Source organism: Carassius gibelio, chromosome B1 (genome assembly GCF_023724105.1).
Source record: "Carassius gibelio isolate Cgi1373 ecotype wild population from Czech Republic chromosome B1, carGib1.2-hapl.c, whole genome shotgun sequence".
Classification (NCBI taxonomy): Eukaryota; Metazoa; Chordata; class Actinopteri; order Cypriniformes; family Cyprinidae; genus Carassius; species Carassius gibelio.
The window spans coordinates 33,032,945-33,058,793 of NC_068396.1; the positions used below are offsets into that span (position 1 = coordinate 33,032,945).

General features: G+C 37.9%; 1 protein-coding gene across 10 annotated transcripts in view; it reads left to right on the forward strand.

Annotated features, from left to right (window-relative positions):
• The window catches only part of LOC127949401 (NACHT, LRR and PYD domains-containing protein 3-like), a 68,786-nt gene extending 43,084 nt beyond the window's left edge, over positions 1 to 25,702 (forward strand). For 6 of the 10 annotated variants that reach the window (XM_052546588.1, XM_052546592.1, XM_052546591.1 and 3 more), the window contains 4 exons: positions 17,875 to 18,048; positions 20,231 to 20,404; positions 20,536 to 20,582; positions 24,933 to 25,702. In XM_052546588.1, the coding sequence (XP_052402548.1) occupies positions 17,875 to 18,048; positions 20,231 to 20,404; positions 20,536 to 20,582; positions 24,933 to 25,474 (937 nt within the window). In that variant the 3' untranslated portion in view covers positions 25,475 to 25,702. Of the gene's footprint in view, positions 1 to 3,504; positions 6,247 to 17,874; positions 18,049 to 20,230; positions 20,405 to 20,535; positions 20,583 to 24,932 lie in introns of those variants that run through there. The other 4 variants (XM_052546593.1, XM_052546595.1, XM_052546597.1 and 1 more) reach the window with 2 other exon arrangements.
• The last annotated feature ends 147 nt before the right edge of the window (positions 25,703 to 25,849 follow it).

The window sequence follows — 25,849 nt, forward strand, 5'->3', positions numbered from 1 at the left end:
TGTTTAGACCCCTACTAATGATTAGATCCAAAGTGTGTCCACCTTTGTGTGTGGGTCCATGCACATACTGAATCAGGTCAAAAGTGTTTAGAACCGTTATCTTTTCTTTTGTAGTTTTGTTGTCTGCATTATCTATGTGAATATTAAAATCCCCTGCAATTGCAAAACAGTCAAACTCTGTGGAAATCATTGATAACATTTCTGTGACCTCTTCAACAAAGGCTGGAGAGTATTTTGGAGGCCTGTAAATAATAATAAACAGAATGCGTGGGGCACCTTTCAGCACAATCCCTAGATATTCGAAAGACAAGTAATGACCAAATGACACTTGCTTGCATTGATAGACATCTTTAAATAGAGCAGCTACACCCCCACCTCTCCTAACAGTCCTGCAAACACTCATGTAAGTGAAGTTAGGAGGGGCTGCTTCATTTAGGATTGTTGCACTGCAGCTGTCTTCTAGCCATGTTTCCTTTAGAAACATAAAATCCAGATTGTTTGTGGTTATAAAGTCATTGATTAGAAATGATTTATTTTTTAGTGAGCGAATGTTTAAAAATGCTAACTTGATGGCTGTGCTTTGTGTCTTTACATCAATCTTAGTTTGATGCATAATAGGCCGCAGATTAGATGAGTTTGCCCTTCGGCTTGAGATGGCCTTATACTTTCTATCACGTGATAAAACTGAAATAGAGAAAGCTACAGGCATACTGGGTTCCCGCTTGTTTTGTAAGCATTTGTGAATGTTGCTGCTATTATAGCGGGGACCCGACACATATCACTGAGAGCTGCTATCAGTTGTTTTTGGTTCACCTTCAGCAGATAGAGGGTTTGGGCCCTGGCGTTGTGGCAGTGGTCGGAGAGCTCTCATAGGAACAGGGACCACAGGCTTTGGTGGTTGGGGGGCCCGCCGTTTTTTTGTTGATATCTGCGGGCTAGCAGTGAATGAGTGGGAGAGTTTAGTCCCAACATACACCAATTCCTCCATTTTCTGTGAGAAGCACAGAAGTGGAGATGCTGGAGAGAGGGATAATGTGTCTGGTCAGATGGGCTGTGTCTCTGGTGTTTCCGGTGGCTGTGATGTGTTGTCCTGGCTTCCCTGGCTGTTTTCCAGAAAGTCGTACCTGGGTGGTGAATCTTGTAGCTGTTTTGATACATCACAGTCAGTCTGTGAGGAGCTCTGTGGGCAGGGCTCAGCAGGGATAGTGTCTATCAGCAGTGCTTGTTTTGGCTGCATGGTGTTATCAGTGTCCTTGTGGGATATGTCAACCACATGATGACTCGGACCCGGTGTGTGTGTGTGTGTGTGCTGAATGGATTGACACACTCTGCTGAAGGATGACGGAGGGAAAAGTAGATATTGTCCTTAAACACTCTAGCACCAAGTTTGTTTGGGTGGAGGCCATCCGGTTTAAACAATTGTCTATGGCCCCAGAAAAGATTGAAGTTGTCGATTAAATTTACTCCTTTTATATTACACGATCTTTGTAGCCATGTGTTCAGCCCAAGCAACCGGGAAAACATATTTGTTCCCCTTGCTGGGAGTGGTCCACTGATGAACGACTGAACTTTGAGTCTTTGAAGTGTTTCACTGAAGTCCTTCTTAAAGGTGCCATATGCAGAAATTAAGGTAAAAATATCCATAACATGACGTACACGCATCAAAAGAATGAAAAGAAATAAGGGCGATGATGTCATTAAAAAAATGTCAAGTTATAGTGCTGCAGAGATATCAACCTTAATTAGCATTAGCATTACTAGCCCCGGCCCGACAGATGTTGTAATACCAGTTTCGGCCGTGGGAGGCGGTATGCGGGCAACATAACCACCAGCCAACCTACAATACACGAATAACTCGCAGGGCCTGTGGGCGTGTACTTGAACATGATGTCAATCGTGTGGAAAGTACAGCCCACTACTTTCAGTTCAGAGATGAGAGCGGAAGGATAGCTGGAGCCCTTGGCAAGAGACCAACACCCACTACAGGGATACAACCGCGCTCGGAATCACAAATCAAATCCGATAAGAATACCAGAGTAAACATCGGCACTGCTTTTAATCGCTGGAGACAACTGATGGACCTGAAAGAAATGAGGTTCGACTCCGAACTTGCAAGTTAGATGCTGTTAGTATTTGGCTAGAAGTTTGTTTTATATGTTTGTGTATTTGTTTTCGGGAAGTTATAACATAGAAATTTTATCGAAGGCTGTTTGATAAACGTGCTAATGTTAGCGTTGGCTAACCGTAGCTGCGTTTGATAATTAAGTTGGAGTCCCAGTTGGAGTACAGGTTTCAGATAAATCTTCATGTTATATATTTTGGATGCATTTGTGAGTTAATAAAATGTAACTGCTTGTGGAAAATAGGTATAAAATATAATTATATCGATAAATCGATCTATATACTGCTGAATCAAATCGTAATTGTATCATAGTTTTTTCTTAGGTATTGTCAAATATGGTATCTCTGGGTATGAGAATCGATATAATCTCATATCGCGATGAATCCTCTGATTTACACCCCTCGTATGTAATATCTTATAAAGAAATTAGGGGAGGAGGAACTAGCTGATTATCGGCTTAAAGACATAACACCTGTTGTTATGAAGGCAAGAAAAAATAGTTTGCATGTAAGCAAAATCACAGTCAGAGGTGGGTTCTTTGGGTCATATACTGAATATTATAGTCTGTTTTTATGTTTTTATTTGCATCACTGAATTAAATTATATTTTAAAGTATATATTATATATTTATAAATAACCTCTGACACAGAGAAGAGTGAAAACTCCTCACATGATGGCTAAGTTACTGAACATCTGAAACTAAATTCACATTGACGGACTTTCCTCTGTCTGTTCTGCAAAATATAAACATATGTATATTTATGCAAGGGTAAATATTGTGGAAATATCAATGTTAATAGTGTCTAAGCAAATGCATTTCTCCTAGAATAGAGCTAACATGGGTTTGGACAGTATTTATTTCATACTCTGTGACGGCTTATTAAATGTAAAAATATTCTATTTAATGTATAAGCATGTTTTTGAGGGGGCACGACTGGGGGGGGGTCGTCATGTGACACACAGCAGACACAACAGCATATTGGCAAATTATTATTAAACATTATTTATTTTTTTCATTTTTATTAGAAACATTTTGATTCTCACCTTCATAGATTATGTTAGATAATATGCGATGGTCAAAGTACCCTGATAATGTAATCTTTTAACCATACATAAAAACCTGTTTACTTAAGTAACAGATATGGGTGTCATGCCATAACATATTTTCATATTTCATATCTTTATATTAAATGTGAATATAACATTGAAAGTTAGTGTGATATAAAAACGGCTACTAATCTTTCATTGTTCATAAAGAGAGCAAATAACATTTACATTATCAAAGAACATTTTCACTGACAGTCTAGAGTTCAATCACTCTCAGAAACTCCCATTATAATCACTGAAAGTGTTAACACTGTGAAATCAATATCTTTTTACAGATTCGTACACACATCTGCACTTTGTTGTTTCTGAAGAGAGATTTCGCCAGAAAGAGGTATTCAGTAAGCGAGCGAGTGAAGGAAGCATCAGCATCAGCGATGACTCATCGGAACACCTCTGATTGGTTATTGCAGTCTGTCTCTGGCCCAGCGAATGCAGATCTGAATTTAGCAGCTGATGATAGACTCGCTGAACGTTCTCACACCGGTGTGATTGTATTAAATATAGAAAATATTAATCTGCTATTTTTTGTCTTTTGGAAGCTGCATTAAAAATCCACTTGGCTCAAAAATCTGTGGGGGCACGTGCCCCTCACTTTTGATGGGCATGACACAGTGTTGAGTACTCGAGACTCGGACTCGGTCTTGGACTCGGTCTCGAGACCGTATTTTAATGGTCTCGGTCTTGTCATGGACTCGTGTGCAATTTGACTCGGACTCGAACATATTAGGAATCGGACTTATGCCCTAGTCCACTCGAGTCCCAATCAAAATATTTCATGATTATTACTGTATGTTAATGTTTATTTAAATTGATGTATGATTGACACATCCAATGACTGGTGATTTTCTTTTGACGTGAGACGTTAGGCCAGCAACACACTGGATGCGTGGCGCAAGCGTCTCAGCTGCGTGGCGTGTCTGTTTTTAATTCGGCTCCCATGTTAACAGGTTAGATCTTGCAGACTGCCTGCGTGAGCCGCGCGGAAAACGCGCGCATGCTAGAAATAGAACCGACGCCTATTTTTCACGCGACACGCGTGCATGTTGGAAGCGTTTCCAGGCAAAATATACTAGGAAAATATGTTTATATGTCATTTTGTACACAAATACATATTAATTCATGATATTTTGATATTTGAAAGTCTATAGGTTGGCATAAATTCAGATATAAATGTAATTTAAAAAATAAATAATGATCGATTTTCAAACATTGCACCTGTCAAACATACTCTATTTTGCCGTCAATACTGTTGACGGTTTCCTATCAGTAGGTGTGTAAAAAAATAAATAAAATAATAATAAAAAAAAATTGGATATTGTTGTCATGAGGACAAGAGCCTGGTTTTTCGGCAGCCTCCCTCTATGTCACCTACAGCAGCGTGCCAGCGCCGAGTCGTCAGGCACGCTTCTGGTGTGTAAAGACACAGAAAACGCGAAGCAGCCACCACGCTTCTGGCACGCAGCAGAGACGCCACGCAGCCAGTGTGTCACCGGCCTTAAGTTACCCTCCTGCCATCCGCCTGTAGTGATCCCGCTTTCCAGGAAGCCACATTGCTACATTATTTCTCTCAGCTGTGTTATTTTTACAAAGAAGGACAAAATGGTCACAGAAAAAAAATATATATATATTGTTTAATTAAATTATATAATGAATACAGACACAGACTGACTGTCTCAACACTAAACACCCCCCAAAAAAAAATGTCTGACAGAATGCATTGAACTTATATGGCATTTGATCCAGCTTTCTTCCCCTGGCACATACACACTTTTGGATGAAATTTTCCTGGACAGTCAGTCGGCTCTTGTGTGTATGCCCTCCGTAACTAAAAAAAACTTCGACTAGTGTGTATTTTACCCTGCATTAAAACACACCATCCAGGGAAATTAGCATTAGATTATCCGTTGCTGTTACAGAAAGTGATAAAAGGGTAACTTTTATCAGTCCCCACTTCCTCTGCACCAGTAGAGAGAGTTTTAAGTCTGGGTGGATTGATCATGAGACCACATCGTGCTTGGTTGGGTAGCAGGATGGTCTCCTCACTTATTTAAAAAAAAAAAGTAATGTATGCCCATCTGTAATCTTCACAACATCCAACTGAACCGTGCCCTGGCCCACCTCTTCTAAGCGGGCCAGGGCCGGCCAATCGAGCCGCGCCCGGGCACGGTTCGGAGCACTCACACTAGTCAAACGAACCGCGCTTTGGTGGTCAAACGCACTCAGGCACGGTTCAAACTGGCTAGTGTGAGTACACCCTAAAGTGCACATAATCCAAGACATTGTAAGGATATTAGCAGTCATTAGTTAAGCTTCAAGGTTAAAAGTTATGTAAAAGCTGTTACAGTTGAACATTTACAGGTATAGTGGTACAGAAATGTTACTTGTACTAGAAGTGTTATGTAGAATTACAATATAGAGTGGTACAGTAATGTTATGTGTACTAGAAAGGTTATATGGATGTGTATAGTGGTACAACGGTGTTATGTGAAAATGAGCACTTAATATTGACAAGTAATAATTCATAATACTAATAAAATTACCTTTACACCACATACTATGTGGCACTTTTAACCTTTATTGTTTCCACCAAACATTTGACATACTCTTGAAGATTTCTTTAGGTCTTGTCTCAGACCCAATCTTTCTGAACTCGGTCTTGACTCGGACTCGAATGAGCTGGTCTCGACTACAACACTGGCATGACGCCTCTGTTGTAAGTTACACATACAACAAACTAATGTCACAGTGGTATAGTGTATTGTGATCGAATGTTGCCCAAGTTATTACCTGTTGAACAGTAGACAGCACACGTGTGTTCATCTAATAAAGATCTTCATCGCAAGCAAACAACAGCCTTTTCAGATTTGCTTTCAATTCAGAGCAGATCTAAGCTATGTCTTCAACGCTCTTTCTGTTACAGCTCTGAGAGAACTGCTTCAGACGCTCATTGCCCATAATTGACAAATATATTTGTTTTTCTCTACCATGATTTTGGTTAAAAAAAAAACGTTGTCTACTGTAAAATTTAGGGTTACAAAACCAGCATACTGTATTGTCTTTTACAGATTCCACACAGCAAAATCCCCAGTGTTAATTTAACACTCTTGAGTGTGGACTCATATAAACACTGAAGCAGTGTTAAAAGTAACACTGAAGCAGAGTTGAAGTTAATGAGATAATTAAGAAGTTAATTGAGTTATGATTGACCATTATTGAAGACACCTGATGTTAACAAGCAGAATCACAAACGAGAAAATCACAATTTGTGTGTCACCATTATAGTGGTCAGTGTTTGCTTTAGTTGGGATCTTGGCTTGTAACTTTTTAATTTTCAAAAATCATCGGGTGGTGATAATTATGTTTTAATGTAGTCATTGCTTGAACTTAATCACTGAACTCATTTACAGTCTCTTCTCTTCTTATTGATCATTATCGATTGTAATAGCTTTGATTCCACAACGAAAGAATCTGTATTTTCTATACATTTTGTAAGCGTCTCTTGTGATTCTGAATTTTTTTTTTTTTTATTAAAGAGTTTTAATTTTAGGCACACAGAGATAACAAGAATCAGCGTATGAATCTCAACAATGGTGACAAACAGTATATTCAGATAAACAGATCTACTCTGAACATCACAAATCTACATACTAAAAAAGCTCATAATCTATTCATGCCGCAATGCATGATGGGAGCCATGGATGAGTTTTTATTGGCTACAACATGCTTTTTTGATGGTCACCGTTGTTGTGATGCTCACGCTGATTCTTGATGTCTGTGTGTCTAAACTAAAGGACTCTTTCTTTATGTACTACTAACTTTTAAAAACATGTCATATTATGCCAAAAATGCTGGATCACTTTCTTATCCACCTAATTTATGTACATAGTAAAGAAACCCGAACTCAGCCATTTAGGTAACTCCATGACAATTAGTTCAAACCACGATCAAGCCCATAATATAGCCTTGGCTCTGGTCTATCTGTATGTAACAATTCAGTTACCACAGCCACACAATATCTAAAGTTAATAACTGAAGGGTCAAGATCCCAACTAAAGCAAACACTGACCACTATAATGGTGACACACAAATTGTGATTTTCTCGTTTGTGATTCTCCTTGTTAACATCAGGTGTCTTCAATAATGGTCAATCATAACTCATTAACTTCTTAATTATCTCATTAACTTCAACTCTGCTTCAGTGTTACTTTTAACATTGCTTAGTGTTTATATGAGTCCACACTCAAGAGTGTTAAATTAACACTGGATATTTTGCTGTGCACATTTTTTTCACGGTATATTCCTGGCAACCACAGCTGCCGGTGTTTTACCGTAAATTTGACAGTTTTTTTTTAACCGTGACTGCAGGCCTTACTTTTAATCTTTATATTAGTATTTGAATTTTAAAATAAAAAAAATACTATCAATTTTATTGTCTTTTACTGCTGATATTTGCTTTTTTTAAATGGTATTTACTGGTTGTATTATTACGGTGGACCCTATTTTTTTTACATCTTGCTTCTGTAAAAATTGATGTTTTTGTTTGCTTAAAAATCTACAAATTTATACTGTGAATTCCAATGTGCACAACCCCAAAAGATGTAGTTTTACTCTTAAAAAGGTTTTCAGACATTTTCAACATTACAATATTTAATTGTAAAATGTATGCATATTTATTTGTTTTCACAGAAAATATTTATAATTTCAACATTTTATTACAGTAAAAAACAAAGTTTTATCCAGTCTCACAATTAACGGTTATTCAATCTGTTTAATACAGTAAAAGGAAGTTTTTGGTTTTACGCTCCATTACCGTTGGAATTTGACAGTGTTTTGCTGTATATTTTACTGACTTTTTTCACAGTGCAGCAGTTCTCTGGTGTTACGTTATAACGCCTGTTTCACACATCCTCCGTCTGCAGTGCGTATGCGTTGCATATTTTTTTACACACCCATGTTAACAGATTCCAGCTGCAGGCAGTTGCGGTCTGTCAGTGTGTTCAAGGAGCGGTGCGTCTGCAGCAGAGCAGCAATTGTTAACGTACTGAGTCTATTTTTACTGTGCTGCATGCGCTGAATTAAAGTGACAATGCATTGTTTGCGGGAAAAATAAACATGGATTGACATGGAAATTTCACAATAAATGTATACTAATTAAAGCCTACTGTGTTTCATGCCCAAAACATGGCTTTTTGGCTAGGTTAAAAACAAGAAAAAGAGCACTTTTAGATAAACAAGGAAAACAATATATATATTCACTTTCATGGAAGCAGAAAAACAAAGTTCATTAAAGGCAGGCGTACACGGTGCATTTTTTTTCAATCATATGGAAATCGCGTATGATCGTATGGTTGCGGCTCGTATCATTTGCGATGAATTACGAGCCGAGCAGAGTGCCTTATGAGCACTTCCCTAACTCCCGATCATTTTTAAACATGTCTAAAAAGTTTGTGAGCTATCGGTTTGAATTTGTGACGTGTGTGCGGTTGAACGAGCCGATTTGTTGATTTATCTTAAGTTGACCAATCACGAACTAGAAAAACCACAGAAGAAGAAAGACGAAGACGGCAGCACCATGGCGAATGTGGACTATTGACCAGGAGGATAAATTCGCTGAACTCTCTCGCTCTCTCTCTCTCTCACACACGCATATGTAGTTTACGGGGACTCTCCATAGGCGTAACGGTTTTCTATACTGTATATTCTATCCCCATACACTACCTCTATCCATCATGGAAAAATGCATGTTTAAAATTTCAAGTAAACACTGTTTAGTATTTTTTAAAGCCATTTGGTTTATGAGGGCACAAGAATTGTCCTAATAAACCATGTTTACGTTGTAATACCCATTTTAGTTATATACAAGAACACACACACACAGGGTGACACACGTCCCGGTTTCCTGTTGCTGAAAAAGAACCTGTATATGTAGGAAACAGTCACGTATCAATATCATATCAATATTTGATATGCAGTTATGAGAGAGGGAGAGCAGTTATATTAGGCGCGTTCGACTTGAAGCAGCGCTGCACAGAATGATCACTGTATGACATCAAAGTACTGTGAGAGCGTTTCGAATGCATTGGATCCGTGTGCTCTCTTATCGCTCTCGCGGTACTTTAATGTCATACAGTGATCCTTCTGTGCAGCGCTGCTTCAGTTCGAACGCATCTATCAACTTCGTGTGATTGCTTTGGAAATTGGCAGGTCGTAAAATTGTGTCATATCCCTTACGAAAATTAACCATGGTTTTACTACAAATAAAACCAAAAAAACATGGTTGCTATAGTTAAACCATTGTAACCACAAATTAACCATGGTTTTGCTATATTAACCATAGTTTAACCATGGTATTTGTAGTAAATCTGTGGTTATACAAATGGTAGTCAACACGCCAAAAAACCATAGGTTACTACAGTTTTACTATAATAAAATCATGGTTATTTTTCGTAAGGGATATCATCTCGTCCGTACGGTTTTCAGATAAACTCACTCATGACATGTGCGTAGACACGATCTTCTGACCATCCGAATTCGCACCATGTACTCCCGCCTTAAGACCCGTGGGATTGCTTGTGATAAAGATTTAAATGCAACCTGCACAAGACTGTTTCTGTCTGTGGTGTTTTCATTGTAAATATTTTAACTAGGGGTGCACCGAAATTTCGGTCGCCGAAAATTTCGGCCGAAAATGGCATTATCGGTTTCGGGCCGAAATAAAAAATCCAGCCGAAAATGTCAACCGAAAATGAATATCAACCGCGCCCCTCCCATCCGTGCGCTAGCGCTTGGGTTTCACTCAAGGTCAAGCTGTTATCACTCGTCACCCACCCCTCCCCTCTGTGCTCAAGCAGGTTTCACTCACGGTCGAGCTGATTGCACGCGTCTGCAAAGATTAAGCATGTCAGCGGTATGGACGTATTTTAAAGTTTCAGATGAGGACAACAATTTGCAATATGTAACGTTTGTTCCGCAAAAGTCTCAAGAGGGGGTACGGTGCCAAAGAACTTTTCGACAACAGATTTGATACACCACCTGAAAACACGACATCCAGTTGAACATGAGGAGTACCGCAAAACAACATTGGTTAAAAGTACCCTAACTACATCACAAACACCCTCTGTGGCCACGTTATTTGAAAAGACTAAGAAATTTGAGGAAGATAGTGTCAAAGCACGTGGCATTACTGAGAAAGTGATGGAATTCATTGCCTTAGATGACCAGCCGTTTTCTGTGGTGGAGGACATTGGATTTCGTAGGCTCATACAACATATTGAGCCACGTTATACACTGCCAAGCAGACGCTATTTTGCAGAAACAAGTCTACCTGCAATGTATGACCGAGTTGCAAAACACGTTCATGAGCTCATGTCCACAGACAGACAAACTCTAAGTTTTACCACAGACATTTGGAGCTCAGACGTTAGCCCAACTAGCATGCTTAGCTTAACAGCGCAGTGGATTGACTCTGATTTTAAACTGCAAAACATTTTGCTTCACTCACGTGAGTTTGTTGGGTCACACACCGCAGCAGCGATATCTGATGCTTTGTCTACAATGTTTGACACTTGGCACATTGAGAAATCTAATGTGCATGTGATTGTCCGAGATAATGCACAAAACATGTTAAAGGCTATGGAGGACAGTGGACTGAACAACATACCATGCATGGCACACACGCTTCAGTTGGCTGTGAATGAAGGATTGCTGAGTCAGCGCAGCATTTCTGAAATAACAGCAATCGGGAGAAAGATTGTGGGACACTTTAAACATTCTCCGCTTGCTTATTCCCGGCTGCAAGATTTGCAAATACAGTTTGGGATGCCACCCAAACGTCTCCAGCAAGATGTAGCTACTCGCTGGAATAGTACGTACTACATGTTGCAAAGTCTACTTGAGCAGAAGCGGTTCATAGCTGCCTATATGACAGATTACGATCTGCCCGCTACTTTGAGTGCACACCAGTGGATGCTAATGGAAAACATAGTGTCTCTTCTCGCCCCATTCGAACAGATGACCAAGGAAATAAGCTCGGCTAAAGCCTCAGCTGCAGAGGTTATTCCTTTGATAGCAGCACTGAAGCGTCTGCTGGGAAAAGAGGTGGAAACAGATCACGGTGTAAAAACAGCTAAAAAGACTCTTTTGGAGGCTGTTAACAAGCGCTTCCGAGACACCGAGTCCAACCCTCTATACTGTATTGCAACTATACTAGACCCGCGCTTTAAAGAACATTATTTTGACGAAGAGAAAAAGCAGCGAGTGCGTGAAATTACACAAAAAGAGCTGACGGAGATTGAAACATCTGGTGAAGCAAGAGACTCGACGGGAAGCGCACCGCAAACGGTGCCCGAGAAACGGTCGCGTACAAGTGAGGAGGCGTACACTCCCTCTCTTTCTGAGATGTTTGACGAAATTTTACAGGAAAGCACCCCAATTCGTAGCGGTGTTGAAACAAGCGCAGCCGCACAACAAATAGAGATGTATCTAGCTGAACAACCCATTGCCAGAAGCGACAATCCTCTGGACTACTGGCGCGCAAACAAAGACCGCTTTCCATTGCTTGCACAGATTGCACGCAGGTATTTATCTGCCCCAAGCACCAGCACAGACAGTGAGAGACTATTCAGTGCAGCATCTCATGTTCTTAATGAGAAGAGGAACCATCTTTCTTGTCAAAAAGCTGAGCAACTTTTGTTCTTAAAGAGAAACCTGACACGTTTCCTTAAATAAACAGCAGTCAAATTTTCTGTTTATATAGTTACATTAATTTGCTTAGCACTGCACAACTGTGTTTTCTAAGGCTACATAAATGTTGTTTATAGTTTGAGTTTGGATTAAGTTCTATTGCTGTTTTTGCACTGTTGTTTTGCATTGTTTTGCACAGAAATTTAAAATGCAAGTAAATAATTGTTTACATGCAGCAACAGAAAGGAGGCCCACTGCCATTCTGTGATTTTTTTTTTTTTTTTTTTTTTTTTTTTTTTTTTTTTTGTGTGTGTGTGCAGTTATTCAGATAATTGTGGATTGTTTTTTCCCCCACAAATGTTAAACTATTTTATTCAATGGAAGAAAACTTGAAGAAAATATTATTTATTTATTGTTAAAAAATATTTTAGGTTTTGTTATGTAACTGTAAGTGTTAATAAAAGTTTGATTATTCTATTGGTTTGTGATTTTTTTTCATTTCAGATCCAAAGAAGCCATTTTCGGCTTCAGTTTCGGTTTTCGGCCAAGTGCATCCTAAATTTTCGGTTTCGGTTTCGGCCCAGAATTTTCATTTCGGTGCATCACTAATTTTAACAGAAATAAAAGTAGGCTAATTATTGTGTTTAAATGTTTTGCCGCTTGCTTGAGCAGCTTATTATACAAAACTAAAAGTAAAATGCATGAATAATGTGTTGTTTATATTTATTGAGTTTAAACTAATGTCTATAACTATGAAAGATTGTTACTGTTCTGTGATAAAAGACTCACAATGCTGAAAAAAAAAAAAATATGATATGAAAGTGACATTCAGCCAAGCATGGTGACCAGGGCCGTATTAAGACAGTGTGGTGCCCCTGGGCACTACCTCAAAAGCCGCCCCCCCCCCCCCCCCCCCCTCCCAATTCAAACATAATTAAGTTGATTTCTCAAATGTAATTTATTAACTTGTCCAACGGACTATAAGTTGCACCTAAGTATAAGTCGCATAAGTCCAAAAATACGTCATGACAAGGAAAAAAACATTTATAAGTCGCACTGGACTATAAGTCGCATTTATTAAGAACCAAGCACCAAGAGAAAACATTAGTCTCCAGCCGCGAGAGGGCGCTCTATGTTTCAGTGTAGACTACAGGAGCACTGAGCAGCATATAGCGCCCTCTCGCGGCTGGAGACGGTAATGTTTTAACTTTAACTTCAATGGTAAAGAGGGAGAGTACAGTCAATTGCTTCTGTGTCATTGTAGTCCTGAGCTCATTCTTCTCTCGTTTTAAAAATAAAACTTTCGATCCCTGGAACGTTTTGAGTTTTAGCTAAACGTCTAGCTTCCTTGTCTGTCTTTAAATTTATTTTTGCAAAACCACTCAGTTGACGTCTGTCCATTTTGATTCATTTTCTGTAGCCGCTAAAAAAATGACACATTTGCGCGTACTTGTTGTGGACCAACTCAACTCTGACAGATTGGGGACGGAAGGGGGGGACTGATAGTGGTCATGTAATCTTTATTTATTTATAATTTTTTATTATTATTGTTGTTAAGGTAGTGTTCATAAACGAGTTATGTATGGTCTTTAAAGAATTTCAAGTTAATAAAACAATTTACGAAAAATATTTTTAAAGTTTGTGTAATGTGGTGCCCCCCTAGTTGTTGTGAATGGTTGGTGCCCCTGGGCAGTGGCCCAAGTGCCCTTATGGATAATCCGGCTCTGATTGTGACCCATACTCAGAATTCGTGCTCTGCTTTTAACCCATTCAAAGTGCACACACACAGAGCAGTGAACACACACACACACACACACACCGTGAACACACACCTGGAGCAGTGTTCATCATTTGGGGGTTCAGTGCCTTGCTCAAGGGCACCTAAGTCGTGGTATTGCCGGCCCAAGATTCAAACCCACAACCCTAGTGGTTAGGAGTCAAACTCTCTAACCACTAGGCCATGACTCCCCCTATATATATATATATATATATATATATATATATATATATATATATATATATATATATATATATATATATATATATATATATATATATAGGAAATCAAAATAATGAACAAATGTTGTGTTTGTGGACTAAACAGCCGCGGATCAGTAGCGGACTGCAAACGCGACCTGTGTGAAAGCACAATGAGTCTGGCTGCGGACTGCATACACACTGCAGACAGAGTATGTGTGAAACAGGCGTTACAGAGAAGATGGATGCTGCAGAACTAGTGGAACGTGACACAGAAGAACTTGTGCCAAAAAGAGGAACCTGGTCTGTTGTTTGGAGCACGTCTTGGAATATCAACCAGCAAAAAAATGCATTGTACACCTGATTATGCATGTGAAAAAAAACCGGCATAATTTAAAAAAAAAAAAAAAACATTATATAAATGTTTGATCAAACCACCCACCACTAATTCTTTCCCAGAAATTTACTTAAGTGTAAAAGTACCCATCTTTAAATATACTCCAAAAGTGTTAGTTACCCAAAACATTTACTCAAGTAAATGTAACTCATTACTACACAGCAAAATCCCCAGTGTTAATTTAACACTCTTGAGTGTGGACTCATATAAACACTGAAGCAGTGTTAAAAGTAACACTGAAGCAGAGTTGAAGTTAATGAGATAATTAAGAAGTTAATTGAGTTATGATTAAGCATTATTGAAGACACCTGATGTTAACAAGCAGAATCACCAAACGAGAAAATCACAATTTGTGTGTCACCATTATAGTGTTCAGTGTTTGCTTTAGTTGGGATCTTGGCTTGTAACTTTTTAATTTTCAAACGTGTGTGTCAAGCCAAAAGCAAAAATCATTGGGTGGTGATAATTATGTTTTAATGTAGTCATTGCTTGAACTTAATCACTGAACTCATTTACAGTCTCTTCTCTTCTTATTGATCATTATCGATTATAACAGCTTTGATTCCACAACGAAAGAATCTGTATTTTCTATACATTTTGTAAGCGTCTCTTGTGATTCTGAATTTTTTTTTTTTATTGAAGAGTTTTAATTTTAGGCACACAGAGATAACAAGAATCAGCGTATGAATCTCAACAAAGGTGACAAACAGTATATTCAGATAAACAGATCTACTCTGAACATCACAAATCTAGATACTAAAAAAGCTCATAATTTATTCATGCCGCAATGCATGATGGGAGCCATGGATGAGTTTTTATTGGCTACAACATGCTTTTGGCTACAACATTGATGGTCACCGTTGTTGTGATGCTCACGCTGATTCTTGATGTCTGTGTGTCTAAACTAAAGGACTCTTTCTTTATGTACTACTAACTTTTAAAAACATGTCATATTATGCCAAAAATGCTGGATCACTTTCTTATCCACCTAATTTATGTACATAGTAAAAAAACCCGAACTCAGCCATTTAGGTCAATCCATGACAATTAGTCCAAACCACAATCAATGCCATAATATAGCCTTGGCTCTGGTCTATCTGTATGTAACAACTCTGTTACCACAGCCACACAAAATCTAAAGTTAATAACTGAAGGGTCAAGATCCCAACTAAAGCAAACACTGATCACTATAATGGTGACATATAAATTGTGATTTTCTCAGTTGGTGATTCTGTTTGTTAACATCAGGTGTCTTCAATAATGGTCAATCATAACTCAATTAACTTCTTAATTATCTCATTAACTTCAACTCTGCTTCAGTGTTACTTTTAACACTGCTTCAGTGTTTATATGTGTCCACACTCAGAGTGTTAAATTAACACTGGAGATTTTGCTGTGTACCCACCTCTGAACACAGTACTGAAGATGCAGTGCTAACTTTATTACATTGATTTTGAAGGATTTGGATAAGCCTAAAACTATAGCTGGTCCTTTTTTCTTGGAAATTACTTCTGCATTCAGTACAATCCAATCAGAACTTTTATTGACAAAGATGATTCAAATAAAAGTTAATCCTTATCTTATTTATCTTATCTTATCTTATTACAGAGCACAAACGATTGATCACCTTCTGCTAATTCTTCTGCACACTAGGTGGCGCTGAACAACAACCTCAGATATGTGTCTCGTGTATGAAGTTAACATCCTTCACTGCTCAACACACAGCATTAAATTAAGATAAATAAACACAATCCATCTATAATGCTTACAAGAACATATCTTAAAATATACACCTGCTTTTAATTTGTAATAAACATCCTTTATTGTAATGAAAATACCACGAGCTGCATAAAAACACATACAGATTATATCATCACAATACCTGTTTGCTTTCATATTTCATGTGTAGAAAAAAAATGTTTCAAATTTTTTCATATATAGAATGGCAGGAGATATAATCACACGATTGACGTTCTCTGACTCATAAAACTCATGCACGGTGAAGAACACAGACAGTGCTCTTTAGATCACATAATTCACAGATACTATATTCTATATAATGTAAGAATGAATCTGTTCTCATATACAGTGACGGCGTGGGACTCATATTCAGCCCTGGAGTTTGATGCCTTAAAACGGCCCACTTTAGTTCACGACTGACGATATTAAAATAATGTAATTAAAACCTGTATATAAGTCTGCAATAGTGCACTGTTCTCTACAGTCTTGTAATTCATTGTATTTTTCTAGAGCAGTTGTTCTCAACCTCTCAACCTTTTTACCTCAGGACCCCCTGCTATCAGAGTCAATAGTGCAAGGGTCCCTCCCCCAACCTTTTCTATTCACAAAAACCTTTGTATTGTAGTGTAATTATTTTTCAATTCTGTGTAGAAAGGAGTGACTGCGAAAAAAATTTCACACAGGACGAAAAAAAAATTCCTTGCTTTTTTGTGTCACAAATAATCGTGCCTGGTGTGACTAGACCTACAGGGATCTATTGATTCAATTCAGAAGCATCATTGTGCCACGTTCTTTTTCACATTCAGTTTGAAAAGGCCTTTAGAGTTCATTAGAAATTTTCAACTCCAATTGTTACTTTTTCTGGAGCGCCTCAGGGTTGTGCGAGCTCACTATTCCTTTTTACTTTTTATACAGATGATTGTACAACGGATCATTACTACTTATAAATAAAAAGAAGACAAAGGAAATTATTTTTGGTCTCTCAGAGTATAGGTATCAAAAACAAGGGTCTGTACATAATACAGTGTCTTCCAATAAAGATCTGGGTGTCTGTGTGGATGCTGCTTTATCATGGAGTGCACATATAGACTATCTTTGTTGTAAGGTACAACAACATATCTGTTTTATTAGAAGTCTAAGGTCATTTGGAGCAAATAAGCAGATCTTGTTGTTGTTTTTTTCAATCTGTAATACAGAGTGTTGTGCAAAATGGAATATGTGCTTGCATGGTATAGTTCTCTCTCTGTTCATCACAAAGCTTGACTCGCTAGATTGCTATCTATTTGATCTTAAATTACAGGCCAAGAGCTTGAGCAAAGTTTTTATCCTAAAGATCTGTATACAAAAAAAAAAAAAAAAAAAAACCTTGGTCTTGTCAGGAAAAAATGTCTGTGACCCTTCTTATATTTTGTATGAGGAATATCATTTTTTGCCTGTAAATACAGGGCTTAGAGTTGCATTTGCTAGATTAAACCGATTATGTAAATCCTTTGTTTATCAGTATGTAAAAATAATAAATCAGAATTCAGAGTCTAATTAGACCTCTGGGGTCTGGAACATATAAAGGACTATACTAATGCACTGTAGCTGTGTGTTTATGTTTTTATATATTTTTTTTTATGATTAAGTTGTCTATTGTACTGTTTGGTTATTAATTGGTGTGGAAGTGTATTGATGTGAGACAGTACACGCTGTGAGATGCAAGTATATTTTTGGAAGAGATTCCAACAATAAAGTGTAATCGAGTTGAATTGAATGTACATTTAGCCGGTCATAATGTTGATGTGTGTGTGTAGATGATCTGACTATGTTTGGATGTAGTTGATATGTGTTTTCTTGTCTCTTTCAGTCTTGCTGGCTGTAATCTCACTGCTCAGTGTTGTGAGAGTTTGTCATCATCTCTACAATCCTCAAACTGTGTCCTGAGAGAGCTGGATCTGAGTAACAATGACCTGCAGGACTCTGGTGTAAAGATTATTTCTGATGGACTGAAGAGTCAGAACTGTCAGCTGCAGAAACTGAGGTATGAAGAACAGATAAGTGATCTGATCTGTCTTGTGTGTGTCTGTAGATGATCTGACTGTGTGTGTCTGTAGATGATCTGTCTGTGTGTCTGTAGATGATCTGGCTGTGTGTCTGTATATGATCTGGCTGTGTGTGTCTGTAGATGATCTGGCTGTGTGTGTGTCTGTAGATGATCTGTGTGTATCTGTAGTTGATCTGTCTGTATGTCTGTAGTTGATCTGACTGTGTTTGTCTGTAGATAATCTGTCTGTGTGTCTGTAGTTGATCTGACTGTGTGTGTCTTTAGATGACCTGTCTGTGTGTCTGTAGATGATCTGACTGTGTGTCTGTAGATGATCTGACTGTGTGTCTGTAGATGATCTGACTGTGTTTGTCTGTAGATGATCTGTCGGTGTGTCTGTAGATGATCTGACTGTGTGTGTCTTTAGATGATCTGTCTGTGTGTCTGTAGTTGATCTGACTGTGTGTGTCTGTAGATGATCTGTCTGTGTGTCTATAGATGATCTGTCTGTGTTTCTGTAGGTGGTCTGACTGTGTGTCTGTAGATGATCTGACTGTGTGTGTCTGTAGATGATCTGTCTGTGTGTCTGTAGATGATCTGACTGTGTGTCTGTAGATGATCTGTGTGTGTCTGTAGATGATCTGACTGTGTCTAGATGATCTGACTATGTGTGTCTGTAGATGATCTGTCGGTGTGTCTGTAGATGATCTGACTGAGTGTCTGTCGATGATCTGTCGGTGTGTCTGTAGATGATCTGACTGAGTGTCTGTCGATGATCTGTCATTGTGTCTGTAGTTGATCTGACTGTGTGTCTGTAGATGTTCTGGTACTGTGTCTGTAGATTATCTGATTCTGTGTCTGTGGGTTGTCACGCTGTGTTTGTAGATGATCTGTCTGTGTGTCTGTCGATGATCTGTCTCTGTGTGTCTGTAGATGATCTGTGTGTGTGTCTGTAGATGATCTGTGTGTGTGTCTGTAGATGATCTGACTGTGTGTGTCTTTAGATGATCTGTCTGTGTGTCTGTAGTTGATCTGACTGTGTGTCTGTAGATGATCTGTCTGTGTGTCTGTAGATGATCTGTCTGTGTTTCTGTAGGTGGTCTGACTGTGTGTCTGTAGATGGTCTGACTGTGTGTCTGTAGATGATCTGACTGTGTGTGTCTTTAGATGATTTGTCTGTGTGTCTGTAGTTGATCTGACTGTGTGTGTCTTTAGATGATCTGTCTGTGTGTCTGTAGTTGATCTGACTGTGTGTCTGTAGATGATCTGTCTGTGTTTCTGTAGGTGGTCTGACTGTGTGTCTGTAGATGGTCTGACTGTGTGTCTGTAGATGATCTGACTGTGTGTGTCTTTAGATGATCTGTCTGTGTGTCTGTAGATGATCTGACTGTGTGTGTCTTTAGATGATCTGTCTGTGTGTCTGTAGTTGATCTGACTGTGTGTCTGTAGATGATCTGTCTGTGTGTCTGTAGATGATCTGTCTGTGTTTCTGTAGGTGGTCTGACTGTGTTTGTCTGTAGATGATCTGTCGGTGTGTCTGTAGATGATCTGACTGTGTGTGTCTTTAGATGATCTGTCTGTGTGTCTGTAGTTGATCTGACTGTGTGTGTCTGTAGATGATCTGTCTGTGTGTCTGTAGATGATCTGTCTGTGTTTCTGTAGGTGGTCTGACTGTGTGTCTGTAGATGATCTGACTGTGTGTGTCTGTAGATGATCTGTCTGTGTGTCTGTAGATGATCTGACTGTGTGTCTGTAGATGATCTGTCTATCTGTGGCTGTAGATGATCCGACTGTGTGTGTCTCTAGATGATCTGTGTGTGTCTGTAGATGATCTGTCGGTGTGTCTGTAGATGATCTGACTGAGTGTCTGTCGATGATCTGTCGGTGTGTCTGTCGATGATCTGACTGAGTGTCTGTCGATGATCTGTCGTTGTGTCTGTAGTTGATCTGACTGTGTGTCTGTAGATGTTCTGGTTCTGTGTCTGTAGATTGTCAGGCTGTGTTTGTAGATGATCTGTGTGTGTGTCTGTAGATGATCTGACTCTGTGTGTCTGTAGACGATCTGTCTGTGTTTCTGTAGATGATCTGTATCTGTGTCTATATATGATCTTTCTGTGTGTGTCTGTAGACGATCTGATTGTGAGTGTCTGTAGATGATCTGTCTGTTATGTGTCTGTAGGTTGTCTGGCTGTATGGTGTCAGAGGAATGCTGTGGATATTTGTCTTCAGCTCTGAGTTCAAACCCCTCACACCTGAGAGAGCTGGATCTGAGCTACAATCACCCAGGACCATCAGGAGTACAGCAGCTCAGTCACAAACTGGATGATCCAGACTATACACTGAAGAAACTAAAGTATGTTAAACATTAATACTGACATACTGAATGTGTGTGTGTGTGTGTGTGTGCGCGCGTGTGCGTGTGTGTGTGTCTGTGAATGTGTGAATGAAGCAGATCTGCAATAATGTGTGTTTGTGTGTTTATAGTGTGGATCATGGAGGAGAGATCAGGATGAAAGCAGGACTACAAAAGTGTAGGTCTACACACACACACACACACACACACACACACACACACACACACACACACACATACATCTAGTTCGTTGTTTGAACTCATCTCATCGACTTTCATTGTTTTTTTTCTGTCAGGTTAATGATATTTTTTGTGCCATAAACAAACATCACAGAATCCTGTGATTAAAAGAGAAAGATGATTTTTACAGTTTATAAGTCTTTTTGAACTAGTAAGCAGTGTCAGTCACTTTGCTCACAAAGATTATTTAAGTAGCGTGTCACTACATAACAGTAATATATGGATTCAACTTTAGAGCCATGTAGAAATATCTTTCTCTTAATACATATGGATTAAAATTTATTGAATGTTGGGCTGCCCCCTAATAGTTGGCTAATCATTAGTCGACCAGAAGAGGCTTGGGCAACCAAAATTGTATTAGTTGTTTAGTCACAAAATATGGGCAAAGTCATGCAGTCTATGACGGATATATAGTTAATGGCTAATCAATGGTACTCACCTATCATTCATTCTCCTGTCAAATATGGCTTTTTATCTGAAATATATGAGAGCATTAGCAACTTTACATGTCCACTCAATCTAATGTTAACCAAGAGAAATGTGTTCAAATGTCTGTGAGGAGTGTGCAGCTGAAGAGTAGCACACTGCAGGACAGATGATAAAGATACACATCTACATCTTTATCTCAACAACAAATCACAAATGACAATCAACAAAAAGCTTTTTTTTTTGTAAATCTAATAGCTTGTTTAGTGACGTTTAGCGTTGATCTGTTTATCAGAATATTTTGTCACTATTGTTGATATATTATATTATATTATATTATATTATATTATATTATATTATATTATATTATATTATGTTATATTAAATAACATTATATTATATTATATTATATTATATTATATTATATTATATTATATTATATTATTATAAAGAATTGAACTGTTCTGAGTGAGATGTTTTAAATGATTTTTAATAGAATTTAATGGTAACACAGCACTGTAGAACATGTTTTCTCAGGTAACCTAGAATGTGCATCATTTAGTGTCATCAAGGGTCAAATCAAATATAAATAGCACATTAAAGTTTAAAGTTACACACTGTTTTGTGTGCGCTGTGCAGCTTTGCTCATGTGCCTGAAATGTTTTCCCAATAGAGAAAAGATTTGCTCAGCAAGAAAAAAATAAAATAAATAAATAGATGTAAAAAAAATTATAAAATTTAATAAAAATTAAAACTGTTTATTAGTGAAGGTGTTTGATTGTAAAAATGCACAAAATACCTGTAAAACAGCAGTTTGTTCAAGTTTAAATGAAGTTTAGCACTTTATTTAAATGAGGATATTTTACATAGTTTTACAGTTTGTTGTTTGGCAGCCGTTGATGCAGTCGTTTGACTGTTTTTAACAGCGAGAGCAAACATGCCATCTGCAGCATCTGGAGCTGATCTCATTCATTATTATCACCATTATTTTTTATAATTTTACATGCATTTCTGTTTAATGTAAGAAAAGCGAAACCAACTGTAAAAAAAAAAAAATACAGTATTTTTCTCAATTAAATTTTTTGTCAAATTAAAAATGTATTTCATTACTTTCTTTAAAGTTTTTTTTTTTCCATAGTTTATTTAAAATATAATTATGAATTTAAAAAACATATATTTTTGAAAATATATTTGTTCATTTACAATATACAGTATATATATATATATATATATATATATATATATATATATATATATATATATATATATGCTGAATAAATAATATTTTCATCGATGTATGGTTCGTTAGGAGGACAATATTTGATTGAGCAAAAAAAAATCTAAATATTGAGAAAATCATCTTTAAAGTTGTTTAAATGAAGTTCTTAGCAATCAGTGATGCGCTGGTTGATCCGAAATGAGCAGGTGTCTGCGGTCACCCGCGGTTACGAGTCATCCAAAAACATTTGAATGATATTCGGGTTGCGGTCGGTCAGGTCATTTGAAATACCTTTGTAATTTATATAGTACTAGAAACAATTGAGAAATACATAGGTCTACACTTTATTGGCTGAATAACTGGCGCGAATAGAGTGACCACCTGTCCCGCTTTGTTGTACTGTACAGCAATTTTACCCTTTGTTCCGCCTCATGCATATTGAGGATCTGTCCCGCTTTTTCTTTCGACCCTGCCTAATAAATACACGGATACATCCATAGGTGTACTGTTAACTGTGTAATGTCCAATAGTTCAGAGGAGAGCAATAAAAGCGTTAGTCGATAGGCTGAGTCGTACGTCATCGTCATCAAACTGTTGACTGGTGCAGAACGCCTCCTCAACAATCTCAAATTGGAGAGCGCGCACGCTGTTCGGTCAGGTTAAGCAGCCATCGCCAGTGTGGCCACGAAAAAGAGAAGATGCACTTTTATTAGCGAATGGACCGCTACATAGCCTACTCTTGGTTAAGACCTGTAGATGGCGAAGCAGAGAGAGCTTTTTGCATTTTATGCAAAAGCAGTTTTTCTGTGGGACATGGTGGAGAATACGACATGAAGCGACATGGTGCATGTGAGTACCACAGAAAATAGCACATCATCAAGAAACATGCAAATCAGTGCAATCGTTTTACAATAAACCAAATGACCCACAGGCTGACAAAGTTTGGGCAGCAGAAGTGACGAGCGTTTATCATGCCGGACATCACACACATTCATATCGCTCTGACTGCAGTAACAAGTTAGCCACAGTAATTTTTAAAGATTTGAAATAGCTAAGAAAAAAGCTGTAGAAACTTTGGGTGATATTTTGGTTAAGGTAGTGTCTTAATCTTTTAGTCGGTGGGTTTAAAAAGAAATATAGGCAATATATTACAGAAAGCTTGAAATGTCTACTTTTAAACTAAAATATTCAAACCAAAATAAATAGGCTACTCTCTGATGATGTAATCCATATGAAATGTGTATTTCTCTCTGGCGTTCATGGTGAGTCTGCATCATTAACTTCATCTCAGCAGTGACACAGAAAACACCAGTTTATTACTAAACAATTAAATGTCTCCTCGCTAATTTAAACACATTCATAATCATTACTTTAACCGGTTCTTTGTGGCAAGCCTTATGTGTGCAGTCATAACGCTTATTATCCTGTAGGGGCGACGCATTTACTAATTTTAAAAAATGCGTGTCAGGAATCGGGTCGGGTACAATATTTTCTTTTCTTTTTTTCACGGTCTGAGTTGCGGTCGGGTTAATGGAAAACATCGGTCGGGTGCGGGTTGTTTATACACTGACCCACGCATCACTGTTAGCAATGCATATTACTAATCAAAAATTAAGTTTTGATATATTTATGGTAAGATGTTTACTAAATATCATCATGGAACATGATCTTTACTTGATATCCTAATGATTTTTGGCATAAAATAAAAATCTATAATTTTGACCCATACAATGTATTTTTGTCTATTGCTACAAATATACCCCAGAGACTTCGGACTGCTTTTGTTCTTCAGGGTCAAATTTATGTAAATATATTTTACACCAATATAATTTGGGCCATTTATTTGTGATTATTTCTGAAAATATATTTTAAATATATTTTTTAAACCAATTACAAATAAATTTTGACCTCTATATTTCAGTCCAAGAAAATTAATTTGGTCCCACTTTATATTAGGTGGCCTTAACTACTATGTACTTACATAAAAAATAAGTACAATGTACTTACTGTGTTCATATTGTATTGTAAAACACTTTTGCTGCTATTGAGGTGGGACAGGGGTAAGTTTAGGGAGAGGGTTGGAGGTATGGGTAAGTTTTAAGGGTGGGTTAAGGTGTAAAGTATGGGTCAACAGTGTAATTATAAATGTAATTACAGAAATTAAATACAGATGTAATTACATGTCGTTTTTTTTAATATAAGTACAATGTAAAAACATGTATGTACACAATAAGTACATTGTACTAAATTATTAATTAAAATGTAAGTACATAGTAGTTAAGGCCAATTAATATAAAGTGGGTCCATTAATTTTCTTGAAATTGGCCGCTGTGTTCACGCTCTCAACAAACACGTCTGTGATTGGCTACAGTGACCAGCGGAAACACACTGTAAATAGAAAGTGTTGATGATCTTCACAGACACACAGACACACACAGATTCATCTGAAAGAAGCGTCTGTCAGAGCGAACAGAAACCTACTATCATTACACTTTAACACTGAAACACAGCTTTCACTATATTAGTGAACACATCGGTGAATGATGAGGACATTCTGGACTTTGTAAATCTAGTCAAAGCTGTAAACACACAGACATCTTCAGTGTTGTGTTGTTCTTGATGTTTCTCTCTTCTTGTGTTCAGATGCCTGTGATCTCACACTGGATCCAAACACAGCACACTCTCGACTCGTTCTGTCTGATGAGAACAAGAAGATCACACATGTGAGAGATCCTCAGCTGTATCCTGATCATCCAGAGAGATTTGATGATGTTCTTCAGGTTCTGAGTGTTGAGAGTCTGACTGGATGCTGTTACTGGGAGACTGAATGGAGCGGAGATAGTGCTGGTATATCAGTGTCATATAAAGCAATCACCGGGAAAGGAGGATGGAGTGATGACTGTGTGTTTGGATCCAATGACAAATCCTGGAGTCTGGAGTGCTCTTATAACAGATTCTCTGTACTTCACAATAATAACAGAGCTGTTATTCCTGCTGTCTATCCATCCTCTAATAGAGTAGGAGTGTATGTGGACGTGTCTGCTGGTGTTCTGTCCTTCTATAGGGTCTCTGACACACACACACACACACACTTACACACACTCAACACCACATTCACTGAACCCCTCTACGCTGGATTTAGGGTTTATCCTGGTTCCTCCGTGTCTCTGTGTGATATTAAATGATAGAGAGACTCTTTCTGATCTTCACACAAACTCATCAAATCTCACATCATTACATTTCTATTCATTTTTCATTAGTTTTTCATTGTCATACAGAAGTTATGAATCTAGATCAGACTCATACTGTTCTGAATCTTTATTAAACAGAGTAATATGTGTGCTTTAATATTTCTATTGTAAACTGCTCATCAAATGTAATAAAAGTCCATGAGTGACTCATTTGATCCTGAACTGGTTTCTGAATCCTGATGTGAACCGATGACAGTATGAATAATCATGAATGTGATTGAGATCAGAGGCTGAATTGACTCCGCATGAATCCGTCTCCTGATCGTCTGCTTTATTTTTCTGTCTGCGCTGATTTAACACTCGATTCAC